At 51.3% G+C, this 27,466-nt stretch overlaps 1 protein-coding gene across 4 annotated transcripts in view; it reads left to right on the plus strand.

The window, feature by feature from the left end:
- The window catches only part of Bcar1 (BCAR1 scaffold protein, Cas family member), a 37,486-nt gene extending 25,031 nt beyond the window's left edge, over positions 1 to 12,455 (plus strand). For all 4 annotated transcript variants that reach the window (XM_038312989.2, XM_038312987.2, XM_038312988.2 and 1 more), the window contains exons 2-7: positions 75 to 707; positions 6,892 to 7,053; positions 7,238 to 7,354; positions 8,661 to 9,761; positions 10,387 to 10,476; positions 11,537 to 12,455. In XM_038312989.2, coding sequence (XP_038168917.1) covers positions 150 to 707; positions 6,892 to 7,053; positions 7,238 to 7,354; positions 8,661 to 9,761; positions 10,387 to 10,476; positions 11,537 to 12,049 — 2,541 coding nt within the window. In that variant the 5' untranslated portion in view covers positions 75 to 149 and the 3' untranslated portion in view covers positions 12,050 to 12,455. The remainder of the gene's footprint in view (positions 1 to 74; positions 708 to 6,891; positions 7,054 to 7,237; positions 7,355 to 8,660; positions 9,762 to 10,386; positions 10,477 to 11,536) is intronic.
- Positions 12,456 to 27,466: the final 15,011 nt, after the last annotated feature.

The following is a 27,466-nucleotide window of genomic DNA, read 5'->3' on the forward strand; positions in this document are numbered from 1 at the left end:
TGGAATAGGTGGGAGCTGGGTGAGGCCTGTGCCTATCCTCTTGTCTCATGTCCACCTATGTCTTCTCTCCCCAGAATGTGCTGGCCAAAGCCCTCTATGACAACGTAGCTGAATCCCCGGATGAGCTCTCCTTCCGAAAGGGTGACATCATGACGGTGCTGGAGCGGGACACACAGGGCCTGGATGGCTGGTGGCTCTGCTCACTGCATGGACGCCAGGGCATTGTCCCTGGTAACCGCCTCAAGATCCTGGTCGGCATGTATGACAAGAAGCCAGCAGGGCCTGGACCTGGCCCACCTGCCACTCCACCCCAGCCGCAGCCCAACCTCCCTCAGGGTGTCCATACCCCAGTACCCCCAGCTTCCCAGTACAGTCCCATGCTCCCCACTGCATACCAGCCTCAGCCTGACAGTGTGTACCTGGTACCCACTCCCAGCAAGACTCAGCAAGGTCTCTACCAAGCCCCTGGGCCCAACCCACAGTTCCAGTCGCCCCCAGCCAAACAGACATCCACATTCTCAAAGCAGACACCTCATCACTCATTCCCCAGCCCAGCCACAGACCTTTACCAGGTACCTCCAGGGCCTGGAAGTCCAGCCCAGGACATCTACCAGGTGCCACCTTCTGCTGGCATAGGGCATGATATCTACCAAGTCCCTCCATCTATGGACAACCGCAGCTGGGAGGGAACGAAGCCCCCTGCAAAGGTAAGGCCAATTTGGCACATAAGCCTCATTGGGTTAGCCTGGGCCCTGGTTTCTGGGCTTTGTAGGGCCTGGTCACCACAGAGTACCCACACTCCAGTATCATTATGTGTTTGGTCTGAAGTCAAGGAGGGAGGTAACTGGATCAATGTATACATTTATCTGATGGTACATTTACTTATCTGAATAAGGGACATTGAGCTGGCCATGAAGGATGAGGAAGTCTACAGCAGGCTGCCCTGAACTGGAGAATGTTAACCACAGGTTACAGCCTGTGGCAGGTCTAGAGGTGTGGAGAAGTGCCCTGTGTTCCAAGTGAGCAGTAGGCCAGGGACAGTCTCGGGGCCCGATATATACCTGCCCAGCTCATGTCGGTCAGTGTATTCTGGCCCAAGTAGAAAGTACAGCAGAGCATAAGGCCTGTGGGCCAGGACAGTGAGGCTGTGGGACTTAGGGTGACAACACGGGGAAAATGAGAAGAGCTGCATGCTTCCTCTTAGAAGTTGCATCTAGCGGTGAACACACCAGGACTGACGTGGGCCTACTTGAGATCCAACCATTGGGTCTGCCCTTTGGCCAACAGGAAGACAGGGAGGGGACAAAAGAGACTACACATTTCCTCGGGAACTTTCTTGGAGGTTACTTGTGTTGCTTGTTGACCTTTGCCCACCCAGCTGCCTGGGAGGCCAGGCAGTGAGCCTTATCAGGTAGCTGAGTGTGGCCCTTAAAGGGATTTCCCTAGGGAAGAAGGAGCTGAGCTCCTGAAGAGCTCTCAGTCCACTGGCACCTGTGGCCTTCCAGGCCCCGTGTGGGTACGGAAGCTGCCTGTGCTCAGGGGCTCGCACCAATCCTTCAGAAGTCATTTTCTTGGTTGAAACCTAGCACATTTAGTTGTCCTTGGCTCCACAGACATTCCATCTCTATGAGGCAGGACCTCTGGGCTCTAGGTTGTGTCTGGGCTCTCAGTTCCTTCGTGCTACCTTCTGGCCCCTGCCCATGAAATAGGCAGGGCTGAAGGAGGAGAAGCCCCCTGGCTTCACACTGAATCAGGAGCCACTTTTCCTTGCATTCATTTTAGCCTGTTTTTCTATGCCAAAGTCCTTTAAGAACTGGGAAATGGAACCAAACTTAGTGGTGCACACCTTTAATCACACCATGTAGGAGGCAGAGACAGATGGGTGTCTGAGTTTGAGGCTAGCCTGGTCTATACAGTGAGTTCCAGGATAGCTAGAGAGCTACATAATGAGACCCTGTCTTGAAAAACAAAACAACAACAAAAAAAAACTAGGGAATGGAATTTGTTGAAGATAGAGTTACCATGACCGGCACCCTGCATCTTCTGCATCCCTTCATCTACTGTGCACTAGAAGTCCTTAATAGCTAGGCAGGGGTGCCAGAGGCCCTGGCGGAAACAGCCAACTGTGGTGGGCACAGCAGCATTTAAGAGAACAGCATAAACCGGGTGGTGGTGGCGGCTCACACCTTTAATCCCAGCACTCAGGAGGCAGAGGCAGATGGATCTCTGAGTTCCAGGCCAGCCTGGTCTGTAGATTGAATTCTAGGACAGCCAGGGATACACAGAGAAACCCTATCTTGAAAAAACCAAGAGAGAGAGAGAGAGCGTGAGCAGCATAAGCGCAGCTAAGTCAGTGTCACAGTCAGTCTGATGATGTCTGGAGAGACATTGGCCAGGTTCATGCTCAGCTGTGGCACTGAGCCTTTGTCTTCAAAGCCCCCCAATGCCAAGAACCTAATTGGTACCACCTAGAAAGCAGGTAGTGTCACCCTATCACTGCCCACAGAGAAGCTTGGCATCCAGGATGCCTGACCAGGAGTTGCATAAAATGAGATTTCACCAACATTGGCCCACTGTTTGACCACCAGGGGTCCCTGAGTCACCGGACCCCACTTCTTGCACTACCTGCATCTTTTAGTCAGGTAATGGAAGCCTGCCATCAGGGCCTTGCCACCAGCTTGTGTGTGTGTGGATGTGTGCATGCGTGGGTGGCTATCCTGTGGAGAGATGGCAATAGTACCTGTTTAGTGAGCCTTGAGAGAGGCCAAGGTCCGTCCCCTCCACATGCACTTAGAACACTTACAAATGCACATGCACACAGGTCATACTTGCCCCCCAGTCAGTTCTTCATCTCTTGTCCTTGCAGTAAACCTTATCCTGGAACAACTGTTCATCTAGGCTGGAGGAGGAAGCCCAAGGGGCTAACCTAGGGGCCTTCCCTCACTCACCTAGAACCTCACTGCTGTGTCCTTTTCAGCCCTACCTGCCTTTGGTGGAGCTGTCCAGTGTTCCCAAGACTCTGACCTAACTGATAGCCTAGGAAGAGAAGCCCTGTGCCCATTCCTAAGAGGCTTTGTCATTCCTGAGCTGGGCAGTCATTGCCTCTGCTTATATTTTTAACATGAAATAAATGCTTGTTTGCCACAGAAAATGCATAATGTATGAGAAAGTCTAGAGATCCCTCGGTCAAGGGATAATCCCTAAGAAACGTTGGTATTTTGTCTAGTGTCTTCTCTATTTGTCTTTTACAGATTTGTATATGTACTTTTTTTTTTAAAGGCAAACTTACTCTGTCTTCAGGTTGACTTGGATCTCGTTGTATCCTGTATCCTCCATTGGCCTTAGACCCACAATCCTCCTGCTTCAGCCTCCTATGTCTGTGGTTATATGCTTGTTATTTTTGCATTTCAAAGTTGTAAATCCATCACAACATACCAAAAGCATTTTCTTAGTTATTAAATCTTCCAAGACTGATAGGGATAGCTACCCAAGTTCTGCTGCTGTGCTGTAGCATCACCTGAAGATTTTTATTTTCTGTCTGTCTGTCTGTCAGTCTGCCTGTTTCTAAGTGAGTGCCATGTGTCTGGGTGCCTATAGAGGCTGGGAAAAAAAACTGAAGTTATAGGAATTGTGAGCTGCCTTGTACGGTGCTGGGAACAAACTTGGGTCTTCTGCAAGAGCAGTAAGCACTTTTAACCTCTGAACCATCTTTCCAGGGCCCCCACTCCCACCACATTTTTAAAATAAATTTTTTAGTTTGTATGTCTGTCTGTGTATACTATGTGATTTGATTTTATTACAAAGAACATGGTGGGGAAACTCCTAGGGCACACATTTGTGCCTACATTTCCAGGTCTTGCTTTCAGAGGCCTCTGGGACTCCTCCTTTGGTGTCTGTCCTTGTTGCAGGATTGAGCAGGTACTGCGGTATCTGTGGGAGTAAGTGATAAGGATGGGGCCAGCAGAGCGTGGACCCCTGGAGCAATGGCTATCTGCTGTGTGGCTGGAGAAAGTAAGGTCAGGAGTTTCCAGGGTCCTCTGGCTAGCCATGGGCACAGAGGTTGTAAACGTGCAGGTAGGACCTCAGCAGGGAAGGCATTTGTCTGTGCAAGACCACTTTTTTTTTTTTTTTTTTTTTTCTGATTTTTTTGGTGCCTGTCCTGGAACTAGCTCTTGTAGACCAGGCTGGCCTTGAACTCACAGAGATCCGCCTGGCAAGGCCACTTTTGAAGGCACATTCCTGGGTCAGGAATTATAGCTTGCCAGGGGTGGGGAACACATGTGAGCTAAGTCGTATTTGTCTGGGAAGCAGCACTCCTTGGCCAGCAAAAGGGGATGGTGTGCTTGGTAAAGTAGGCACCTGTCTGGCCCCATGGTATTCCTGTGGTACTCCATTCCAAAAAAGGAAAACAACTTCTCTATGGGAGGAGGGCTAAATTGTGAGCACCCAAACCAGCAGCTAGCCTAGGCTGGTGGGATGTTGTCCATTTTGCAGAGGGGAAGATCAGCAGCCAAACTGTCTGGAGTGGTGGGGCCCCAACAGAAGGAACAGCCAAGAGAGACTCCTCTTGTCTTTGTTCCTCCTACTTGACTCCTGCTGCTTGGATTCCTGCCTTGGTCCCTGTAGAGCCAGAGCTACTCCAGAGGTTTCATCCCCATCTAGGACTGACAAACTGGGGTGTGCTTCTGGGATCAGTCTCCCTTTCCTTGAAACCTGTGCTGAGATACGGGACAGAGAGAAAACAGCCCTCTGCAGCCCAGCCTGGATGTGTCTGTCCCTCCCTCTCCCTCCAGGACCTGCTAATGGGGCATCAGGTGCAGAGCAGTTAGCTGTTCAGCTCAGCAGCTCTGATGAGGCTATTTCCCTAATGAGCTTCTTTTTCCCTGCTTTCTCTATTATGTTTTCCTAACAGAAAAACATTCGCTAGCCAATATGGCTGCTTACTGTCAACCTGACTCAGGTGTAGGAATAGGGGTTGTCCTACCCTTAACCCTAGGACCATCCTCTCGGGTTCTGGTAGTGAGACCTCTGTCCTGGGCTTACAGCCCTGTCTACATGAGGCCCAGATGGGTGCTGACGAGGTGGAGATGCTCTCTGTACTGAGACCTGGCCTGCCTCTGTCTTAAGGGTGTATTGTCTGCCCCTTTTGGATTTGAATTCCCACCTGGGAGGCCTTGGCCTGGAGAAGCCTCAGGCCTTGCCACATGCCTGTCTAACCTGCCACATCCCTCCAGCCCCAGTCTGCCCCGCCATGGGCAGGTTCCAATAACTAAAAATAGCCCTGGAGGAGACTCAAGTCTGGGGCCTGAGCAGGGAGATGATTCTGAGAGGCAGCTACAGCTCCGCCCCCGGGCCCTGTTATTGGTGGGTGGAGACACCCCACAGAGGAGACCTCCACCGCCCCTACAGTGGCACACACCAGCCTGCCAGGCTGACTGCTAGAGGCAGCCCAGAAGCCCAGCTGTATTAAACATCAAGTGCTCAAATATCCTGCCTGGGAGGTTGTCAGATCTGGTCTGCTGGGTGCCCCTATGTCCTGCAGGGGGATGGGGGTAATGCTGGTTTGTGTCTGCTGAAGCTTGGGTTGGGTTCTAGAGTGTTGAGCCTGAAGGAAGCAAGATATGTGTGTGGAGGCCCAGCATCAACCCTGTCCCAGACATCCCCTTTGATTAGAAAACAAAAGGCCTTTCTGTGGAGAAGACTGAACAGGGAGCCCCATGGGGGAGGTTACCCTGAGCCTGGCTGGAGAATCTTAGAGGGGAGGCTGTGTGGACACTCCCATCCCTCCCAGACTGTGTGCTGCTGTGAGGGGACAGCATGGCCTTGGGGGTTGTACACACACATCCCAGAGCCTACCCCCGGCCCCGCCTACCCTTGATACAGAGCCATAGCTTTGCTGCTGTGGCCACTGCCATGAATGCATGGTCAGAGCCCTGGGAAAGAAGGGCCGGCTGCCTTTGACTCCCACTAAGGCCTTACCCTTTCAGGTGGGCAAGGCAGCTTATGGGTGAGGTTCAAGTGGTTCCCATTAGAATTCCTTTGCCATGGAGCTGACCTTACATCCTAGCCCCGTGTGTCTGTTCAAGAGTTAGCTCAGGGGCTGGAGAGATGGCTCAGAGGTTAAGAGCATTGCCTGCTCTTCCAAAGGTCCTGAGTTCAATTCCCAGCAACCACATGGCGGGTCACAACCATCTGTAATGATGTCCGGTGCCCTCTTCTGGCCTGCAGGCAGACACACAAACAGAATATTGTATACTAAATAAATAAATAAATTTTAAAAAAAAAAAAAGAGTTAGCTCAGTAGTCAGACTGAGTTACCTAGTCCTACTCAGGGAGGATGTCTGCTGCCTTTCCAGGCTACATTCTCTGCCTCCAGAGCCTGGGATGATAGGGATCTTACGATCAGGTTGCTCTCTTGCTGAGCAGAGCTTTGTGGGGCAGGGGGGCTCAGAGGTGTCCACAGGAACAACACAGGAGACCTAACATGGGGCCTCTGGTCTTGCTGTGCCTAGGACTCCAGTGCAGGCCGGCCCCGTGCTCACTGGCATTGCCTCTGGAGCCAGGCCTTTTACCCTTCCTGTCCCTTGTCATCTGTGTGTAACCATACACACACCCTACTCTGGAATCGACTGGGTCACTCAGCTGTCTTTTTTTCAAGGCCCAGAACCAGACAGCTCTAAACAAAACCTCTAGGGGTCTGGTAATTCTCTCCCAAGCATTGTATTTCACTCCCAAAGGGAGTACATAGGGAATGAGAAGCAATGGTTCCAAGCCCACCCTTACAGAGCCCCACCGCTATGTTTGCCTGCCTCTCAGGGTGGTCTCCTGTGGACCTGAGGGTGGATCAGGGGCCAGTGATAACAAACAGTATAACCAGCTGTTTGTTCCCAGGTGGTGGTGCCTACTCGAGTGGGACAGGGCTACGTATATGAGGCTTCCCAGACAGAGCAGGACGAGTATGACACCCCACGCCACCTGCTAGCTCCAGGTCCTCAGGATATCTATGATGTGCCTCCTGTTCGAGGACTGCTTCCCAGCCAGTATGGCCAGGAGGTAAGTGTTGGGGATCAGAGGCATGGGAGAGACAGGACCTGAGCCTTGCTGTGGGTACTGCATTTTCTCGGCCTAGCTAGGGTAGCCCAAGTGCTCAAGGTAGGTTTCTGGGGACTTGCACTCTTCCCATTAAACCAGATATCCCTAACAGTTGTATCATTGCACCTTCTTTTGTGCCCTCCAGGTATATGACACACCTCCCATGGCAGTAAAGGGCCCCAATGGCAGAGACCCATTGTTGGATGTGTATGATGTGCCTCCGAGTGTGGAGAAAAGCCTGCCCCCATCCAGTCATCATTCGGTAAGGAGTCAGCAAATGCTGGGGTGTCAGAGGCTTCTAAAGGTGTTGAAAGGCATGGGCGAGTGTGTGCATTGGGCTTGGGACTGCTCTCTGCAGACCCTGGCTCTGTCATTACTTGCTCTGAGAACAGATATAGAAACTGTAGAGATGGTTCTGCGGTCAAGGCATTGGCTGCTCTTTCTGAGGACCCAGGGTCCATTCTTAGCATCCATACAGTGTTTGGCAGTCCCAGGTGACCCAGCATCTCTTTGACCTCTTGGCACAAAGCATGCATGTGGTACACAAACATTTATGCAGATAAAATATCCATACACATAAAAAAATAAGTACATTAATTTAAAAAAAGAAACTAAATGCCCTTCTGAGCCTCAGAAAATGGCCCATTGCCAGGTCTTCTCATTATGTATGCTCTGAGATGTATCAGCAAGGAGACCACAAAATCCCTCTTCTAAACAGGACACTTGGAATATAAAAGGGGATGATCATACAGACTTTTTTTGAGAGCCAACAGGAATCTAACATACAAAGCCCAGCCAAATGCTTGATACAGAGTAGAAAGTCTACCAATGACAGCAACATCGTGTGATTGTGGTGGGATGGGCAGGCAGCATTGGCGATGTGGTAGCTAGTCTCCTACATGTCTGCAGTTAAGAATTGCACGCTGAACACATATATAGCCCTTGGTGTTTTACTCTTGGGTCTTTTGAGGGGCCACCACCCAGCTCCAAATAAGTCACTAATGGAGGCTTATTCTTAGTTATGAATGCCCAAGCTGAGCTTGGCTTGGTTTTTGCCGGCTTTTCCTAACTTATGTTATCCCGACTACCTTTTGTCTCTGGGCTTTTATCTTTCTCTATTTCTGTATACCTTTCCTTACTTCTTTCTCTGTGGTTTGCTGTGTAGCTGGGTGGCTGGCCCCTGATGTCCTCCCCTGCTTCGTTTCTCCTTCTACTTATACTCTGTCTGCCAGCCACGAATGTCCTTTCTCCGTCTCATTATTGCTGCCATCTCTTTATTAGGATCATCAGGTGTTTTAGACAGGCACAGTAACACAGCTTCACAGAGTTAAACAAATGCGGAGTAAACTAAAGTCACACACCTGAAAAATATGTTCCTCAACAGTTCCCCATCTTATAGAGGACAGCCAGGCACAGAGAGTGAGTCCGCTAGCTCCAGGGCTAGGCTCTTGGCATAGTCATCACAGTTAAGAGTCATGCTGGGTGTGTACACCAGCTGGGTCCTGCCTTGAGCTCCAGGACTGGTCAGATAATCTGGACAAAAGCCTTAACCACCACTTGTCCCCTAGGTATATGACGTTCCTCCTTCCGTGAGCAAGGATGTGCCCGATGGGCCACTGCGAGAGGAGACATATGATGTACCTCCTGCCTTCGCCAAGCCCAAGCCCTTTGACCCAACTCGGCACCCGCTGATCCTCGCTGCACCTCCTCCAGACTCCCCACCAGCTGAGGATGTGTATGACGTGCCACCCCCTGCTCCCGACCTCTATGATGTGCCCCCTGGTTTGAGGCGGCCTGGCCCTGGAACTGGAACATTATACGATGTACCTCGTGAGCGGGCGCTCCCTCCTGAGGTGGCTGACGGGAGTATGATTGATGATGGTGTGTATGCTGTGCCCCCACCAACGGAACGAGAGGCCCCAGCAGAGGGCAAGCGCCTGTCAGCCTCTAGCACAGGCAGCACACGCAGCAGCCAATCGGCATCTTCCTTGGAGGTAATGGTGCCAGGCCGAGAGCCTCTGGAGCTGGAGGTTGCTGTGGAGTCCCTGGCTCGCCTGCAGCAGGGTGTGAGCACCACCGTAGCCCACCTTCTGGACCTGGTGGGCAGTGCCAATGGGCCTGGGGGCTGGCGTAGCACCTCTGAGCCTCAGGAACCTCCTGTGCAGGACCTGAAAGCTGCAGTGGCTGCAGTTCATGGGGCAGTACATGAGCTCCTGGAATTTGCCCGCAGTGCTGTAAGCAATGCCACTCACACTTCTGACCGCACCTTGCATGCCAAGCTTAGCCGGCAGCTACAGAAGATGGAGGATGTGTACCAGACACTGGTAGTCCATGGTCAGGTGCTAGACAGTGGCCGGGGAAGCCCAGGATTCACCCTTGAAGACCTGGACCGCCTGGTGGCCTGCTCACGGGCCGTGCCTGAGGATGCCAAGCAGCTGGCCTCCTTTTTGCATGGCAATGCCTCGCTGCTCTTCAGACGGACCAAAGCCCCTGGCCCAGGGCCTGAGGGAGGCAGCTCCCTGCACCCCAACCCCACTGATAAAGCCAGCAGCATCCAGTCACGCCCTCTGCCTTCACCCCCCAAGTTCACCTCCCAGGACTCTCCAGATGGGCAGTATGAGAACAGTGAAGGGGGCTGGATGGAGGATTATGACTATGTCCACCTGCAGGTGGGTGCTCACCCTGCTCAGGCTCAAGACTGACCCTGCCACTGTTGTTGCAGGGACCCTGATGTCCCCCTTGCCCTCTCACCCCACACATAGATCTTGTGGTCAAAGGAGATTCAGGTTCCAAGAATGGTCACTGGTGTTTCCTTGTGCCCTCCCTGTATTTTGTCCTATTAGATTGATGATCAACTTCACTGTGTCCTTGGGGCTTGAAGATGGCTCCAGAACACCTTGGGGATGGGCTTCCCTAGTGGGCATGGATATGGCTCCATTCTTTGTAGAGACGTTCTGGGGAGGCAGATGCTGGCGGCAGAGGGCTTAGGACAAGGGGATGGGGAGATGGGAGTGAGTCACTATTTCATTTGGCTTTGATTCTCGGTATGAGAGCCATTCCAAGAGGGCCATGGCCATGTGGAGTGAGTGCCCCTCTGCAAGGCTCCCCTTCTGGGCCAAGCCCCCTCCAGTAGGGGCTGGTTTGTTTTGTTTTGTTTTGTTTTTTTAAGGAGCTATGTCTTCCTGGGTCTGATGTACCTACACTGCCACCTGGTGGTTCTCTGGCCCTTGCACCCATGGGACCTGCTTCTGTCCCAGAAGACACTTCTCAGTCCAGGTCTTGTCTTTTCCTCAGGGGAAGGAGGAGTTTGAGAAGACCCAGAAGGAGCTGCTAGAAAAGGGCAACATAATGCGGCAGGGAAAAGGCCAGCTGGAGCTGCAGCAGGTGAGGCCCCAGGGTAGAGTCGGCATCCAGCATGTGGCCACTTCATCTGAGATGGCAGTCTTGCTGTGCTGCCCAGCCTTGTCTTGAACTCTGCCTGAGCTCAGCTGATTCCCCCCACTGCAGCCTCCTGAATAGCTGGGACCACAGCAGTTGTCTGGCATGCTTGAGATACCACAGACATGAAGCGACTGTCAGAGTCATGGGTACATCGTAGCCAGCCCAGAAGAGTGTAGGCTAGAGAGCCTGGCAGCCAGAGGCATCCCAGAAGCCCCCCAGGCGGCTCCTCTCCACAAGCTGCTCCCTGTGCCTGTCCAGATGAGCAGTCACTACCTATCTGCAGCGCTCCTCATCCTTAAACACTGTCCACAATCCCTTCTCATAGGCCAGGAATGTCATTGTTGAGACTGAATACATTGTATCCAATTTTCCTTGTAAATAACAGTTCAGCCAGTTTTCTTCATATTTTAAGTCATTTTTCTGGGTAACAAAGTATATTTGAAAAACACTAAAGTCATTGAATTTTGGAGTAAATATGAAAACTCCTTTCACTATCCCCTCTCTGGGTGTAAAAAAGTAAGGCAGGGGACAACTTACCCCACCCTGAGCTGGGCTACTCACTGGTTACCTTGTTACCAAGTGGGGCTTATAATTGGCTATAAATGAGTAGTGTATGAGCTGCATAGGAAGTGTGTGGCACATAAAAAGTGAAAAGAAATACATATTCATAATTAAAATAAGCCAGACATACTCCTGTAATTCTAGCACTCAGGAGGCAGAGGCAGAAGGATCGTAAGTTTGAGACCAGCCAGGATATGTGGCAAAATACCTCTCCCCAATAATAGTAGTTAAGATAGAAATACATGTGTAGCCATGGGGTGCCATTGTTTCAAGAAGCTGGTGTGCACGCTGTCTTTCCTGTGTACTTCCCAGCATGTCCCCAGCCACTCATGCTGTTACTGACGCAGTGGTTTGCTCTCTTGTGGTGAGCAGTGCCCTGAGGGGTACAGATGTTTGCACACGTCTGTCAGCAGAGAGCCTAACCTTGTCCTGCCTTCCACAGCTGAAACAGTTTGAACGACTGGAGCAGGAGGTGTCTCGTCCCATAGACCATGACCTGGCCAACTGGACAGCAGCCCAGCCCCTGGTGCCAGGGCGGACAGGGGGCCTGGGGCCGTCGGACCGACAGCTGCTGCTCTTCTACTTGGAGCAGTGTGAGGCCAACCTGACCACACTGACAGACGCAGTGGACGCCTTCTTCACTGCAGTGGCCACCAATCAGCCCCCCAAGATCTTTGTGGCACACAGCAAGTTTGTCATCCTCAGCGCACATAAGCTGGTGTTCATTGGGGACACGCTATCACGGCAGGCAAAGGCAGCTGATGTGCGCAGCCAGGTGACCCACTACAGCAACCTGCTGTGTGACCTCCTGCGTGGCATTGTGGCCACCACCAAGGCCGCTGCCTTGCAGTATCCATCACCCTCTGCTGCCCAGGACATGGTAGACAGGGTCAAGGAGCTGGGCCACAGCACACAGCAGTTCCGCCGGGTCCTGGGCCAGCTGGCTGCTGCCTGAGAGCAGAGGACTAGGGTGTGGGGGCTGGGGAATGGGCAGCCATGATCTGAGCTCTCCAAGCATCTGTCTTGAAAATGGATATCCTGCAGGTTTGGGGACAGGTAACCCCAGCTCTGCCTTGGGCCTGGTGCCCTCAACTGTCCAGGGCTTTGTACATATTTATAACAAGGCAGGATGTGATGCCTCCTCAGAGGAGCTGGATGAGAGTGCACTGTGGACCGCTGACGGCCAGGCTGGGGCCAGGGTGGAGGCACATGGCCCCCACCCACAGGGGCCCCCGTGACAGGCAAGTACGGTGTGGTGTGCACCTCTGCACCGAGAAAAGGACCCTAAAGAACTATTTTTCGCTATTGGTTTTTCAAATCATTTGACTAATAGTCCACATTTAATAAAATCTTAAAAATGAGAAGCCGCCTGCAAAGATGCTTGAGACTGCCTCAATGTGGGGAGGTGGACGTACCCTTGAGCCCCCAAAGTGTCCGACCAGACATGGTGAAGAAGATTCTGGAAGGGTTAAAATAATGGTGGGCCCAGGAGCCTGGGGGAAGGCAGGAGGGCTGAGGGTAGATAAGGTGGCAGTGTCTTTTGTGCCAAGTGGAACGTGTTCTAGATTCAGGGCTTGAGGCCCAGAGCAGTAAGGTACCTGCTGGGTCTTCTGTACCCCAAGGAGAAAGCTCACATGCAGAGGCACTGCACAGAACAGCCTCACAGAACTCCAGTCTCAGGCACCCAGAGTGTCTTCCTTGAATTAAACAAGGACTTGGCCTTCGAGCTAAGAAGACAAAAGCCCAGAACAGGCCTTGTGCCAGGTGGCTGCTCTCTGGACTTTCAGCAGCTTCTGGCCCAGAGAGGAGAGGAGAGCATGTGTTTGGCACTCTGGTGGTGGTCTCAGCTTTGACCATTTTGAATGTGGGCCTCAGTTTCCCTGACTATATAAAGAAGGGTTAGTAGTAGATGATCTGCCACCAGGGAACCCCATTGAGGGCACAGAGCCTCCTACGCCATAGTCACCCGGAGGAGCAAAAGTGGAGTGGCAAGGGTATAGGTACTTGCTGTTTTTATTTGGATTTTACTTGAATGCAGGGATGGGAGGGGTTCAGCTTCTAGAACCTTCCAAACCTGGACCTAACAGGCCAGAAAGGCAGTAGGGTGCTGCCTCAAAGCATAATGCCCACTAGGGGCCTATCGGAGTAGCCTGCATAGAGGGTACAGGACTTGTTTCCAAAGCTTGTGTGTGTCTCAACTTAGGAGGGGTGTGAAGGGGTTTGGAGTGTGGGTACAGCTTGGTATTACTCATTACTGAGGTCTCGGTTCAGTGGTAACTCATCTCTAGCTTTTAACCTGAGGGACCTGGGCATCCAATTTCCCTCTGTGATCAGACACACCCAGCGCCCCTCTGCCCCCAGTGCCTCCCTGCCCCCAGCACCCTGAGCAGAGGCTCCCAGGCCTGTCGACAGCAGCCCAGTCTGGGCACTGATAAGGACTGAGGTTCAGTAGAGGAAGCATAGCAGGGAGCTGGGGAGTGCCCAAAGTCTCAGCAGGGCAGTGAGTGGAGTGGAGAGAACACCCTATCCGTGTTTGTGCAGACTCACGTTGGTGATCTCATTCCACGGCAGGTGTTGGACACATAGGGCAGAGCCAGCTGATGCTCCTTGCGTGAGGTCTTGGCCTCAGGCAGGGAGGTTTGGGGTTACAGACTCATCCTCCCGGCTCACCAAAAACAGCTGTGGGTCCTTAAAAACATCTGTGGAACAGCTGCCGTCAGGTTCTATCCTGGGCAAGGGCTGGCCTCAAGCAGGGCTGTCACTGGCCCTCTGGGGTACATGGGTGGATATCCCTAAGAGGGATAGAGGGGGACCTACCGTCTTTAGTGGTGTGTACTTTCTGGAAGCTCCTGTCAGTGATGTGAGGCAGGATCTATCACCATAGTTGAAGCCTGGATGGCACAACTTCAGATTCTGTAGAACAGGGTCAGGCTTGCTTGTGCTAACAGGAAGGTGTACAGGGACCAGACTCCAGGACCACCCAGCCAGAAGACTCCCAGCTAAGGGCTGGGTGGCGCTGATACCCTTCTTTAATCAGAGCGATTTGAATTCAAGGCAAGCCTGGTCTACAGAGTGAGATCCAAGTCAGCCAGGGTGCTACACAGAGAAACCCTGTTTCAACAAAACAAAGATTCCCAGCTAAGACCATAGGACAGCACAGTCCTACCCTTCAAGAGCTAAAGACATGCCCCTAGGAACCCACGGGCCATACTGCAGGCTTCCTATGTGGTTGCCACCTGTGCAGAGCTTTTCTTCAGGGCCCTGTTTTAGCTGTCTCCGTTGATATTTGATAAGTTTTGTCATTTTTATTTATTTGTAGGGTGGAGAGGTGGGGTAGCCCACGGTGGCGCTGAGCTCCAGCCTCCAGCTCTTGAGTGCTGGGATTACAGGTGCACAGGTTTGAAGCTGTGCACCATGTCCAGATTTTGATGGATGTCTTTTAAGATTGATTTTTTTGGGGGGCTGGAGAGATGGCTCAGGTTAAGAGCCAGCAACTACATGGTGGCTCACAACCATCTATAATGAGATCTGGTGCCCTCTTCTGGTCTGCAGGTATACATGCAGGCAAAACACTGTGTACATAATAAACCTTTAAAAACAAAAGATTAATTTTCCATTATGTGTGGGTGTGTGCACCTGAGTGCAGATGCCTGACGAGACCAGAGACTTAGCTGCAGTCACAGAATGTTGTGAGCTGGGAACTGAACTTGGGCCTTCTAGAAGAGCAGCAAGAGCTCTCAACTGCTGAACCATCTCCCTGTTTGGTGGAATAGGCTTTTTGTTTGTTTTTGTTTTATGTATATGAGTCTTTTGCCTGGATGTATGTCTGCACCACGTTGTGCGTGGTATTTACTGAGGTCAAAAGAGCATTGGATCCCCTGGAACTGGAGTTAAGGATGGTTGTGAGCCGCCATATGGGTGCTGGGAACTGAACCTGGTCCTCTGCAAGAGTAACAAGTGCTCTTGACCTCTGAGCCATCTCCACAGACCCCAGGTTTGGTGGGTTTTTGTTGAAAAGATTTTAAAGAAATGGGAAATTACAATTTTATGAGTTTGCTTGGAATTTTGACCCCCAAACAAGACAAATCTCATACTGTTAACAAGACAAATCTCATACTGTTAACAAGACAAATCTCATACTGTTAACAAGACAAATCTCATACTGTTAACAAGACAAATCTCATACTGTTAACAAGCTCCTGCAAGGACACTTGACGTTGTGGGTGGTGGTGCTTCAGCCTGCTGTGGCACTTAGCACTTAGCTGTTCAGGCAGACAAAAGGACAGAGGTGAGCAGATGTGGCCAGGCTCAGCAAGGAGACACAAGCGTGCAAACAAGCCTTATGGGACCAGGCCGGAGGACACCATAGATTCAGAGAGGTGACACAGGGATGAAGTGGCTTTGATCCTGGCATCATAGAATAACATTCAGTTTTTATAGATGTGTCATGTTTTTCAGTAACAAGTCAGGCTTATGTATTAGTTTAGTGTTGGAGATTGAGCCCAGGGCTTCACATACTGAGCCCAAGCCCAAACCAGTTATTTTCTTTCCTTATATAAGGTTTATTTTTACTTCTGTGTGAGTGTATTCCAGTGTCTATAGAGGTTAAAAGAGAGTGTGTGATCCCCTGGAGCTGGAGTTGCAGCTGGTTTTTAGCTGGGTGCTGGGACCTGAACTGAGGTTTCTCTGGAAGAGGAACAAATGCCAGTGCGCCATTACCCCTCCCATCATCTACTAATCAGAAGCGACTGACTGTGTTTGTGTAAATAAGCCTCGCTTGGGGAAGACGGTGCATGCTATAGGCACTGTAGCGCATGCCCCAAAGACCCCTGCTGCCCTGTCTCGGTCACACAAGCCCACCTCCCAACTCCCTCATCTACCCTCCGCACCCAGATACCCCCTGAACAGAGCCAAGGTTAGCTGCTCTGGCTGCCATAAGATGGCGCTTCCTACTGACCTGTGCCGCCAGAGTGAGCCACAGCTTGACCTCTGAATCTCAGAGGGACTTTAGGCAAACCACCTCTACCCTGGGTCTCAGTGTCTCTATGCACACGAGGGTGGTGGGTGACAGATTGTCATTCTGCTTGCCACTGGGCATGGGAGCAGCTTGTCCACAGCCTGTGGTCTCTCGGGGCCTTTTCATATTGGACACTGTTGACTGGAGTTAGAGACTCCAGTCATTCCCTGACTCCCAGGGGGTTCCAGCTGCCCAAGGCAGGCTTCATTCATCCCCAGTGAAAGATAGTGACCAGCCAGTCCTTGTTGGTACAAGTTCCCCAGCAAGAGGGAGACTCTCCCCGTAAGAAAACAGGGGAAATCACAAGTCCCAGCTGGACAGCACTGTTAGCTTCAGAGTAGTCATACATGTCTGCCAAGAATTCCCCTCTCATGTTCAGAGACACCTCCTGCCAAGGCTAGGAGCCAGCGTCCGCGTCCTCCCCATTGACAATACTGAAAGGCCGGTCCAGCAAGTGGATAGAGGTGACCATACAGCCTGACAGCCACGGACAGGGCTGCTCATGAATGTGGCCAGAGCAGGCTAGAGCAAAGACTTGCGGATTCCAGGCCTGTGTAGGCCCCTGACATTCAGATCTTTGATCCCTGCAAAATCCTTATCTCCACTCAGCCCAGAAGCCCCTGGCAGGGGGCAGGGAGCAGAGGCTCAGGGCATCTAAAAGTTGGGGCTTTGCAGTTGGCAGCCTCTGCCCAGCTGTGCACCCAAGGGGAATGTCTGTCCCTGTAGAGCTGAGCCCTGGAACGTGCTGTTCCTTAGGTCCTCGCCGCTTTTATGTCCTGCATGTGTCAGGACAGGATTGGGTCTTGGAGGGAGACTACAGCAGGAAGCTGCCCACATCCACCCCCTCCCCCCCACCCCATCCCACCCCACCCCCCCCCCCGCTGGCAGAGCTGAGTAAGCATGAGGAGACATGAGGGGCTGAAAGTGGGAGGAGCTTTGTGGGAGGCTGAGTGAATGAGCAAAATCAAGGCAAGAGAGGTGCCAGGGTGTGCTCACTTAAAACACCCCTATAAGCCAAGCGTGGTGGCACACACCCTCAATCTCAAGCACTCTAAGGCAGAGACAGGTGGATTTCCGAGTTTGAGGCCAGCCTAGTCTACAAAGCAATCAGGACAACCAGGGCTATGTAGAGAGACCCTGTATGGAATGGCTCATCTAGCCATCTGGCACCCCACCAGGATAGGGTGAGTTCTTAGAGCAGCAAGCTCTTACCCTGTCCCCTTGTCCTCTCTGTTCCCTGTTTGTGGGTATTTGGGCCACAGTAGGTCAGTGTTACCTGGGCTTCCCAGCTGTCTGGGCCTCCACTCACCAAAACTGATATTTGAGAACCACCTAGAACAAGGCCACGTGTGTAGCTGGGAGAGTCCCACCTGATGGGCCTCCTTGAACCTTCCAGTCCCAGTCTGCCTCCACATTCCCCCTTATCACGAGTCCTTGGTCTGATAAAGTCAGCAACTTCAACACGACTTGGGAAAGAGTAGGCCTGGAGAGGCCACTGTGGGAAAGAGTGACAGAACCACAAATGTATGAGGTCAGAATGGCCTAGTTCCCCTCACCCTCCTCCCAAGGTAGAGCCGCTGAGCACACCAACAGGCCTTGAGGGTGGACAAATCAGATTGACCTGTGCTCCACTAACCAAGACCCCACCCTCCCTGTGACATTCTCATTTCATCTGCCTGTGTCCTTCCTTTCTACCCTTTGGGGAGGTGGAGTCTTAATGGTGGGGACAAGGACCAAGGAGGGACCCTTCCAGAAACTTCCACAGCCTAATCTGACCTTGCCCATTGTGATCCAAGCCAGTGAAGCTTCAAGTTCAGGAGCTGAGTGCAGCCTTCGAGACCCCAAACAGGAGGCAGACAGCATTGGCCCACACTGCATGAATTAGTGAGGCTTCATGGGAGCAGAGGCAGTGGGCTAGTTGGCTGCTGGCATCTGCTACACTCAGGGCATGGATGCTTTGACATGGGCATACATGGCAGCAGGAGAAAGAGAAGGGGTTTTGGTCTGGCAATGCAGGCGGCCTCGCCTCTGGACATGGTGAAGCCCGGGGCTCGGCCTAACTAACACCAGGAGACACTGCTCCTGCCTGCTGGGTGAATTATCAGAGATAATTATCAGAGTTTATGCCCTGGAAGTCAGGTCTACGTCCAGGGAAACACCGTCTAACAGAAGGTCAATAGAACTGGCTTGACGAGGGGAGGTGGTACTGGTCGTGGAGCCACTGGCGAAAGGGAAGAGCCAAGCATCTTCTGCGACCCTCCAGCCTATTCTGTTGCACTGTCTAAGCTGTGCACTCTGTAGCTCAGGCGATGGAGCCCCTGTCTTGACTCCCATTAAGGTTATCAGTGATGAAGCTGGAGCCCGACCTCTTTGATCGTACTGGTCAGGTGTAACTGGAGAAAGCTGAAGGCCCTATAAGGCCAACTTAGTACTTCCATTACTTTCTCTGCCCAACACCTGGCCTTAGGCTTTTGCCTGAATTTCCTACAGGGTGGGAGGGAGAGGGGATAGGGAGAGCCCAGGAGGCTCTACTGTGCAGTAGGTAACACTGGTCCAGCACATCTGTGGTCTTGTTGCCCTAGAATTTCTCATGGTAAGTGGTCGACAGGAGGGGCAGGGCAGCCTGTAGCAGCCTGGCCGGGGGATCTGTGTCTGGAGGGGCAAACAAGGGGTCAGTGCTTGTAGCCCCATCCAGCATGGCAGTGCCCACCTCCCATGGCCACCAAGTCAGCTGTTCACTGTTCATCTCTCTTGCCCAGACTGTAGAGGTGCACAGTGCCCCCACAGGGAAAGTTCCTCCACCACTGAGCGGGCACACCACAGGCACCATCTCAGGGGCATGCGCAGGGTAATGTCTGTGGAGTGATTATGTTGATTGTGGGCTTCTGGAAAACCTGCCAATAAGAACCAGATCCCCAGCTAAGACCCTGGGAGAAGTGGGGCTCTCCGAAAGAGGTAACACAGCCTGGTCTACAGAGCGAGTTCCAGGACAGCCAGCACGGTTACACAGAGAAACCCTGTCTTTGTCTCAAATCCCTGCCCCCCGCCAAAAGAAGAATGTTAAAGAAATGGAAGACTAGCTTCTGAGGCTGGAAAGAGAATCTAAGGGCAGTCTCAGCCCCACTGTGAGCAGGGAGGGGCTTCTTCCTAGGCCTGCTCTCCTAGCCTCTGGTGAGCCCCAAGCTATCCAGCAGCCTGTTGCAATCTTCAGAGCCTGGAGTCCTGGTCAAACTCCCCAGCAGATGTCATACAGACGTCTTAGGCATTGAGATACATGGGAGATGAGGATGAAAAATTTGCCTCCCTTCCTCCATTCTGAACGGGACTAAAATTAGAGTCCCAAGGCAACAACCCAGGCCTCGCTTGACCCTTCAATGGGCATCAGTGACCCCCACCCAGTCTTCCCTGGTGAGAGAATCTGTTGTGGAGTATTATTTAACTAGGCAAAGATGTGTTACTTTTGTTGACGCTGCATTTGTTTAATTATATAAAGATGTGTTGCATCTGTTTCACCTTGCCAGCTGGTTTAATAAGAGCTGAATGGCCAACAGCCAGGCTGAAGAGGGATAGGCAAAGCTGGCAGGCAGAGAGAATAGGAGAAGGAATCAAGGCTTGAGAGAAAAGAAGGAGGAGAAAATAAAGGAGACACAGGGCTCGGAGACAGGCAGTCACCAGCCAGACTAAAGAAGCAGTGAACCTAAGATACAGAAGGAAAGAAAAGTAAAAAGCCCGAGGCAAAAGGCAGATAAAGAGAAGCAGGTTAATTTCAGTTAAAAGAGCTAACCCAACCAGAAATGAGCCTACACTACACTAGGCCAGGCATTCAAAACTCGTATGTCTCTGTGTCACACCACAGAAGTGGACAGAGTGCTGCCTAGGGAGGAAAAAGGGAGCCAACTCCTACCTCGGCAGCAACCCCAAGTAAACAACACAGATTGTGCACTCATCTCCCAGAATCCCCCTCTCACCTGCAGGAAGAACATCTACCAGGGCCAAGAGCCTGGGACAGCACCCTCCCCAATGACAATTCTCCACAGCCTGACAATTGGGGGAGAACCCAAAGCTATCTCTGTGGCCCTCTTAAGTCTTGTTCCTTCTCACCCCTGACCTGTCCCAATAGCTGGGAACCACAAAAGCTGATCCCCTTTGTCTTGGGTTCTCCCAGAGGAGAGTTGAGAGCCCAAGCGAGTCTGATCGCCACGAGTTTCTACAGTGCCACCGCCTCTACAGCAGTGGTGTTAGAAGGTGAATCTAGGTCATAAGCCCCCTCTGAGGCCTGGAATCAACCCCTTTCCTGTGCCCAGCTATTCTAAGGTCCCCAGGGATGGAGGCTGATGTTCCTAGGCTGACCCCAGGATTTGCCTCCTGTGGCACAGGGAAGACAAGTTTGGAGAGACAAAGTTTCTCTTAATATTTGAGGATAAGCATATGTGAACTGGTGACTTAGAACCTTTGGAACCTTGATATTTGACCCTTTAAATGTCTTCTCGGGCTGGAGAGGTAGATCAGTAGTTAAGAGCACTGGTTGCTTTTCCAGAGGTCCTGAGTTCAATTCCCAGCAGCCACATGGTGGCTCACAACCATCTCTAGCGGTATCTGATGCCCTCTTCTGTCCTAGCACTTGAGAGGCAGAGGCAGGCAGACCTCTGTGAGTTTGAGGACAGTCTGGTCTACGAAGTGAGTTCCAGGGCAGCCAGGACTGTACACATAGAAACCCTGTCTCAAAAGAAAGGAAGAAAGAAAGAAAGAAAGAAAGAAAGAAAGAAAGAAAGAAAGAAAGAAAGAAAAAAAGAAAGAAAGAAAGGAAGGAAGGAAGGAAGGAAGGAAGGAAGGAAGGAAGGAAGAAAAAAGAAAAAAAAGAGTCTATGCTTTGAGAATTTTCTTTACATCATGAACAGTCCTGTGAAGCTGGCAATGGTGTGGCCCCCAGGAAACTGAGGAATGGGGAAACTGAGACTCTGAGCTGAGTGGTTGAGCTAAGCAACAATGGGACTGGCTGGGTATGGGGAAGAGGGTAGGACCCCAGCTGCCAGGTTCTGGGGTGATTCTGGGCCTGGGAAGGGGCTCGTGATCTAGAGTCACCTTCCACCCCACTGTAGAGGTGGCACCATGCTCTCCAGGGCCTGGCTGGCTCGGGCTCCCTACGGGGGATGGCTGCAGTGGCCAGGCTGTTAGCTGCAGCAGCCTGTGCTGACGTGTTGCCGTCCGTGGGAATCCGCAGCTGGCCTGACTGCTCAGGTGTGGGCCTGTGGGAACCTGGCCAGCTGTCACAGGGCTGGGGGCAGCAGGGGTAGGGGGTGGAGGTGGGGATGGTGACAGGGCTGGTTCAGGACTCACAACAGCAACAGGTGTGGAAAGGCGCGAGGGACCCATGCACGGGGGTGCAGCTCCCCGGTTTTTAATCCCGACCCCCATCAGAGAGGCCCAAAGAGATTGTTCCAAATGTCCTCAGAAAGGGAGATGCCTGGAGAAACTGAGGCCCAGGACACAGGGACCAGATGAAAGGAGGGGGACACTGAGTGCTTTTGATATTGGGATTGAATTCTGGACCTTAGCACTTTAGTATGTTACGTAATCACTCTACCCCTGAACTACACATACCCTAGCCTTTTTGGTTTGTTCCCTGAGACAGGGTCCTATGTAGCTCAGGCTGGTCTTCAGCTTACTGAGTGGTTGAAGATGGCCTTGCACTCCTGATCCCAAAGCCTGGATTCTAACTGGCTCTTTTAAAACGGTTTATTTACTTATTTTTGAGAAGAACCTTGCTAAGTTGCTCATGTTGGCCCTGAACTTGGGACCCTCCTGTCTGACCGTGTAGAGTAGCTGGGCCCCAGGCCTGCTGAGTGGCTGTGTACAGGTAGACAGACTGGGCGGTAAGGTGGGCAGATGCCTGTGGAAACTATTAGCAGTTTTCCATGCGGATTATCTGTTTCCTTTAATAGCAGAACAGAAAGATCCAAGCCCTGCCAATTCCGAGAATCACCTTTGTGATTTCCCAGCTTTCAAAGGACAGACAAACCCAGGGTCCGGGCTTCTACAGGACTTGAGACCCTTGTCACAGCGCGTGAGCAATTCCAAGAGCAGTTCAGCTGCTTGCTTCTTTACCTAATCTCCCCACCCCCCAGGTTGTCTCTAGCTAAGAGGTCACGGAAATGCCCTCTTCAATGACAGCATAGTTCAGTCCCTAACTAACTAGAGATCCCACTGTGTAAAACGTCCCCTCTGGGGTATGATCACACCTGACATTCTACATCAGGGACTCCTGTGTCCTCAGCTGTGTTCCTCATGAATGCTTCCCAGTTAAACTCAGAGAGCTGACAGTTTAAATGAATTGGCTCCCTCCGGTCCCTAGATACCCTGGGCCCCAGCTAGATTACACCTCCTACTCAGCAGGGGTCACAGCCCTGTGATCCAGGTTAGACAATGGAGTGTCTGCTGTTCTCCACTAAGCTTTGCCCGGGGAAGTCTTCCCGTGTGACACATCCGCGCTCTTCCTTCTTCCCAGCTGACTCTTGGTGCCAAGGGAAGCAGACATGCCCATGATGGCAGAACGGCAGCCTCGGGGCCCACCTTCACAGCCTGCCCTGGAATATCACAGTGCAGCTTTCTACTGATGGTGCTGTCCGGGCTGTAAGCCAAACTGGTGCTCTTTCCTCAAGATGCCCATCTCCGTTGCTATTTATTCGTTTAAGATTTATTTATTTTTATTTTAAGTGTGTGGGTGTTTTTCCCGCATGTCTGTCTGTGTGCTACATGTATGTCTGGTGCCAACAGATGGTGGAGGATCCTTTGGAGCTACAGGCAGTTGTGAGACACTATGTAGGTGCTCGGAATTGAACCTGGTTCCTCATGCTTTTAACCACTGAAAACATCTCTCCAGCGTTTATCTCCTTTTCATTCGAGATACTTTGAAAAGCATATTTTTTTCCAACTTTTCTTTGAGAAATTTTGAATTCAATCTTCAGAAAGTCTGTTAAGTCAGGCCTATCATTGCCCCAGAAACTGCTCACCTAGATTTAGCAGCTAATGCATTTTGACACACATCAATACTCACACATTAGCAGGGTCTCACCATGCAGCCTTGGCCTCCTGGGATGTACAGGCGTAAGCCGCCATGCCTGACTTCCTGAATCATCTTTATTTCCTAGGTTGGGGGTAGGGGTGTGTGTTCATGGGACAGTACAAGTCTGGATGTCAGAGGATAACTTCTTAGAATCGGTTCTCTTTCTACCATGTGGGTGCTGGGGATTGAGCTCAAGTCGTCGGGCTTGGTGGTGGCCCGCTGAGCCATTTCATTGGCTTAAAACCTACCTTATGTCTTAAGTCTTACAGGTTTTGTTTCAGTCATTGGGAATCAAACTAGGGCCTGGCGCATGTCAATCAAGAACAGTTCAAAGCTTTACCCCTTCATCACGCCCTTAAGTTTGGGGGAACAGGGTGGCCCTGGAGATCAAGCCCAGGTTTTCTTGCACAGTAGGCAAAAGCTGTACTGCTGAGCTGTACCCTAGTCCAAATATTAGAAATTTTACCTACAGGCCGGGCGGTGGTGGCACACGCCTTTAATCCCAGCACTCGGGAGGCAGAGGCAGGCGGATCTCTGAGTTCGAGGCCAGCCTGGTCTACAAGAGCTAGCTCCAGGACAGGCTCTAAAAACTACAGGGAAACCCTGTCTCGGAAAAAAAAAAAAAAAAAAAAAAAAAAGAAATTTTACCTACAGAATAGATAACTCCTCAAATACACCCTTTAAGAGCTCTAGAGTACCCATTTAAGGTATACAAAGGCCTCAGACCAGCTGGAGCAGTTGGCTGTCATCAGAGTGGCATTAAGAAACAGGATCCTTAGGAGGTGATTTGGCCCTGAGTTCTCTACCCTCACAGGGGGTTTAAAATTCTTAGGAAAGAGCAAGCTTAGCCCATTTGGCTTCTCTAGGTCCTTTCTTCAGGTGGAGACCAGAAGGCTTCACAGGGTCCTCTGGACTCAGATTCACCACCGTAGCTGGCCCCTTGATCTTGGACTTGGCAGTATGCAGAGCAGGGCAGGACTCAATTTCTGTTTGTTATAATTGTTCTGACTTGGGTATTCTGTCATGGTGGCACAGGTGGGTGCAGACACAGGCTAACACAGATGAAGCGTCCGGCTGGTTCTCTCCCTCCTAAATCAGAAGTGAGGAGACACCCAGGGAAGCTGTAGGGGTCTGGATAGGAAGGGCCCTGAGGCCCGTATATTTGAGTGCTCAGTCATCAGGGAGTGGCACTACTTGGGAGGGATTAGGAGGTGTGGCATTGTTGGAAGAAGCGAGTCACTGGGGGCTGGCTTTGAGGTTTCAAAAACCCAAGCCAGGTCCAGATGCTTCTCTCTCTCTTTCCGCCACTAGGGATCCAGATGTAGAACTCTCAGCTACTCTCCAGCCTCATATCTGCCTGTGTGCGGCCATGCTTCCTGCCATGCTGACAACAGACTAAACCTCTGAGCTGTAAGCAAGCCCCAGTTAAATGCTTTCCTTTTCTAAGAGTTGCTGTGGTCATAGTGTATCTTCCCAGCAATAGAAAGAACACTGACTAAGACAGAGTCTTGGCTCAGTATGAAGTGCCAGCCATTTAGTTTGGATTCTGTTACTGTTCTACTTCTTGGGCCAGCTGCTCTGAGCAGGGTCAGAGTTCTGTTTTTATACATTGTTTCTTTGTGGTTTAGGCTTCCACCTTCCACACGAAGTTTCTTGGCAAAACTCTGGGCATAGGGAGGGGAAAAGAGCTGGGATCCATCCGCCAGTCTCCTCCTGCAGGATCTGCTCTAGTTAAGAGCATGAGAGGTGGGGACCCATGGGGGCCAGTTCTGAGAAGGCTTGACATCTTCCTGTGAGGACACCAGGCAGGTTGTCCTTGGAAGGTTCTCTATCGGGAAGGTTGGCTCCCTCATAGGGGAAGGGTGCCAGTGATGGCAGGGGAGATTCAGGTCATCAGGTCAGGCAGCAAGTGCCTTCACCCTATGGGAAAGAATCTGAACTATTTTTAGATTCATGTGTGTGAGTGCATTTATGCACGGCCTTCCACACCATTCACTGCTATTTTAACATCCTCATTGAAACATCCCATGTAAAAGGAATATTGTCTCTGTAGGCAACTTCTACGGAGTTTGGTATGCTGGGATTCTTGCATCTCAGCTGGTAAAATGCTTCAGTCAGATGCTGGATGAGTCTTTCTGCCTTGCCTCACGAGAAACACAGATTTATTATTGTGGCTCCTACCCGAAGGATGTAGTTGGCTGCCCCTCTCCTCAGGAGACCCTCTCTGCCATTTCTCTGTGTTCTTTGACCACTACCTCCCTTGTCCCCTTGGAATGAGGTGTGTGTCTACTGTGGGTAGTTCCTGGGCATCTCATACGCCCTTGCTGGCTTTCCTACGCTCCACCCACCTCTGTAAAAGCTTTGTTACAACCCACCTCCATCTATCCTGCTATGAGTCTCCAAATAATGTTTCCTTGGGGCTGGAAAGACAGCCCAGCAGTTAAGAACACTGCTGCTCTTTCTGATGACCTAGGTTCAGCTCCCAATACCCACATGGAGGCTTAAAATTGTTTGTAACTTCAGTTCCAGGGGATCCAATGCCCATTTCTAGCCCCTGCAGGTACTAGGCACACACAGGGTGCGCATATATACATGCAAACCCTCAACTACATATAATAAAATAAATTCAAAGTAATGTCTTCACATCTGACAGGGTGGCTCACATCTGTGATTCCAACATGCTAGAAACTGAGGCAGGAGTACTGCTGTGAGTTTGAGACCTCAACCAAACAGAAATCTTCCCAGCGGCAAACCTGTAATTTTCTAGGAATCTCAAAAAAAATGAAGAAGCCGGGCGGTGGTGGCGCACGCCTTTAATCCCAGCACTCGGGAGGCAGAGGCAGGCGGATCTCTGTGAGTTCAAGGCCAGCCTGGTCTACAAGAGCTAGTTCCAGGACAGGCTCTAAAAAAGCTGCAGAGAAACCCTGTCTCGAAAAACCAAAAAAAAAGAAAAAAAAAAAAAAAAAGAAAAGGAGAGTAAGGAAAAAAGGAAAAGAAAACCCCACTGATGGTAGAAGCGTCCCAAGTCCCTTGTGCACCCAAGGCTTTATCTTATCAGATTTCAGTCCTGTCAAGGCACCCTCTAATCGTTTTTTTTAATCAAGAAAGAAGGGGGGGGCTGGAGAGATGGCTCAGAGGTTAAGAGCATTGCCTGCTCTTCCAAAGGTCCTGAGTTCAATTCCCAGCAACCACATGGTGGCTCACAACCATCTGTAATGAGGTCTGGTGCCCTCTTCTGGGCCTGTAGGCATGCACAAAGACAGAATATTGTATACATAATAAATAAATAAATATTTAAAAAAAGAAAGAAGGGAAAAGATAGAGATGGAGAGAAGAGAGGCTCCCCAGCAGCGCTTTAGGTTGTAGCTTGGCGCCAACTGGGCCACACAAACTCTTCTTCCCCCGTCTGGAGCCAGACAACCCTTGTCCTCAAGTCTGGGATGAGCTTGGCTTTCACAGATGCTGTAGGAGCCAATAATCTGGAGCTGCTTTTGTCTTCTGCTCCGGAAAATTCCCCTAGGCAAGGAAAGTCCAAAAGGCTTGGCCACCTGCGTGGAAAGGCTGACGAGAGGGATGAAGCTCTTGCTAGGATTCCGTACACCAGCCTGGCCTGCAGCTAGAGCACGAATTCCTCACATCAAAGTGGCCAAGGGTCGCAGCCCCGGGCAGCTGCACAGCTGCTGCAGTGGGGAAAAGATGGAGCTGCAGCCACAGCTAAGAGCAGAGAGCTGCCAGCCCAGGGCTCGCGATCTGCAGGCCACTGTCGGAGTGGCCTGGCTGTTGCTCTGGCTGCCGGAGCTCTGGCTGTCCTGGAGGGACATCTGCTCACACTGAGCCCGTGATTTAAAGACCAAAACAAATTCAAATGGACAGTTTTCCTTCAGCAGCCCTAGTGACAGCAGCAGGCCTGTTGACTCAGACTCAAGTCTGCTACTGTCATTTGGCCTTGAAAACCAAAGGGCCCCGGGGGCCTTAGATGAAGAACTGGCCTGCTTTCCTTCCTTCCTTTCAACATTGGTTTTTAGACACGGTCTCCAAGTCAGGCTAGCTACAAATTTGCTGTGTAGTCCAGGTTAGTCTTTAAATACTTTATTTCTATTTTATTTCTCTCTCTCTCTCTCTCTCTCTCTCTCTCTCTCTCTCTCTCTCTCTCTCTCTGTGTGTGTGTGTGTGTGTGTGTGTGTGTGTGTTTCTATGTGGCTGTGTCCAGGTATGGAACACATATATGTGAACTCGGAGGGCAGAAGAGGGCATCAGATCCCCTAGCATTGGGTGTGCAGGTGGGTGTGAAC

Source organism: Arvicola amphibius, chromosome 15, assembly GCF_903992535.2.
Source record: "Arvicola amphibius chromosome 15, mArvAmp1.2, whole genome shotgun sequence".
Classification (NCBI taxonomy): domain Eukaryota; kingdom Metazoa; phylum Chordata; class Mammalia; order Rodentia; family Cricetidae; genus Arvicola; species Arvicola amphibius.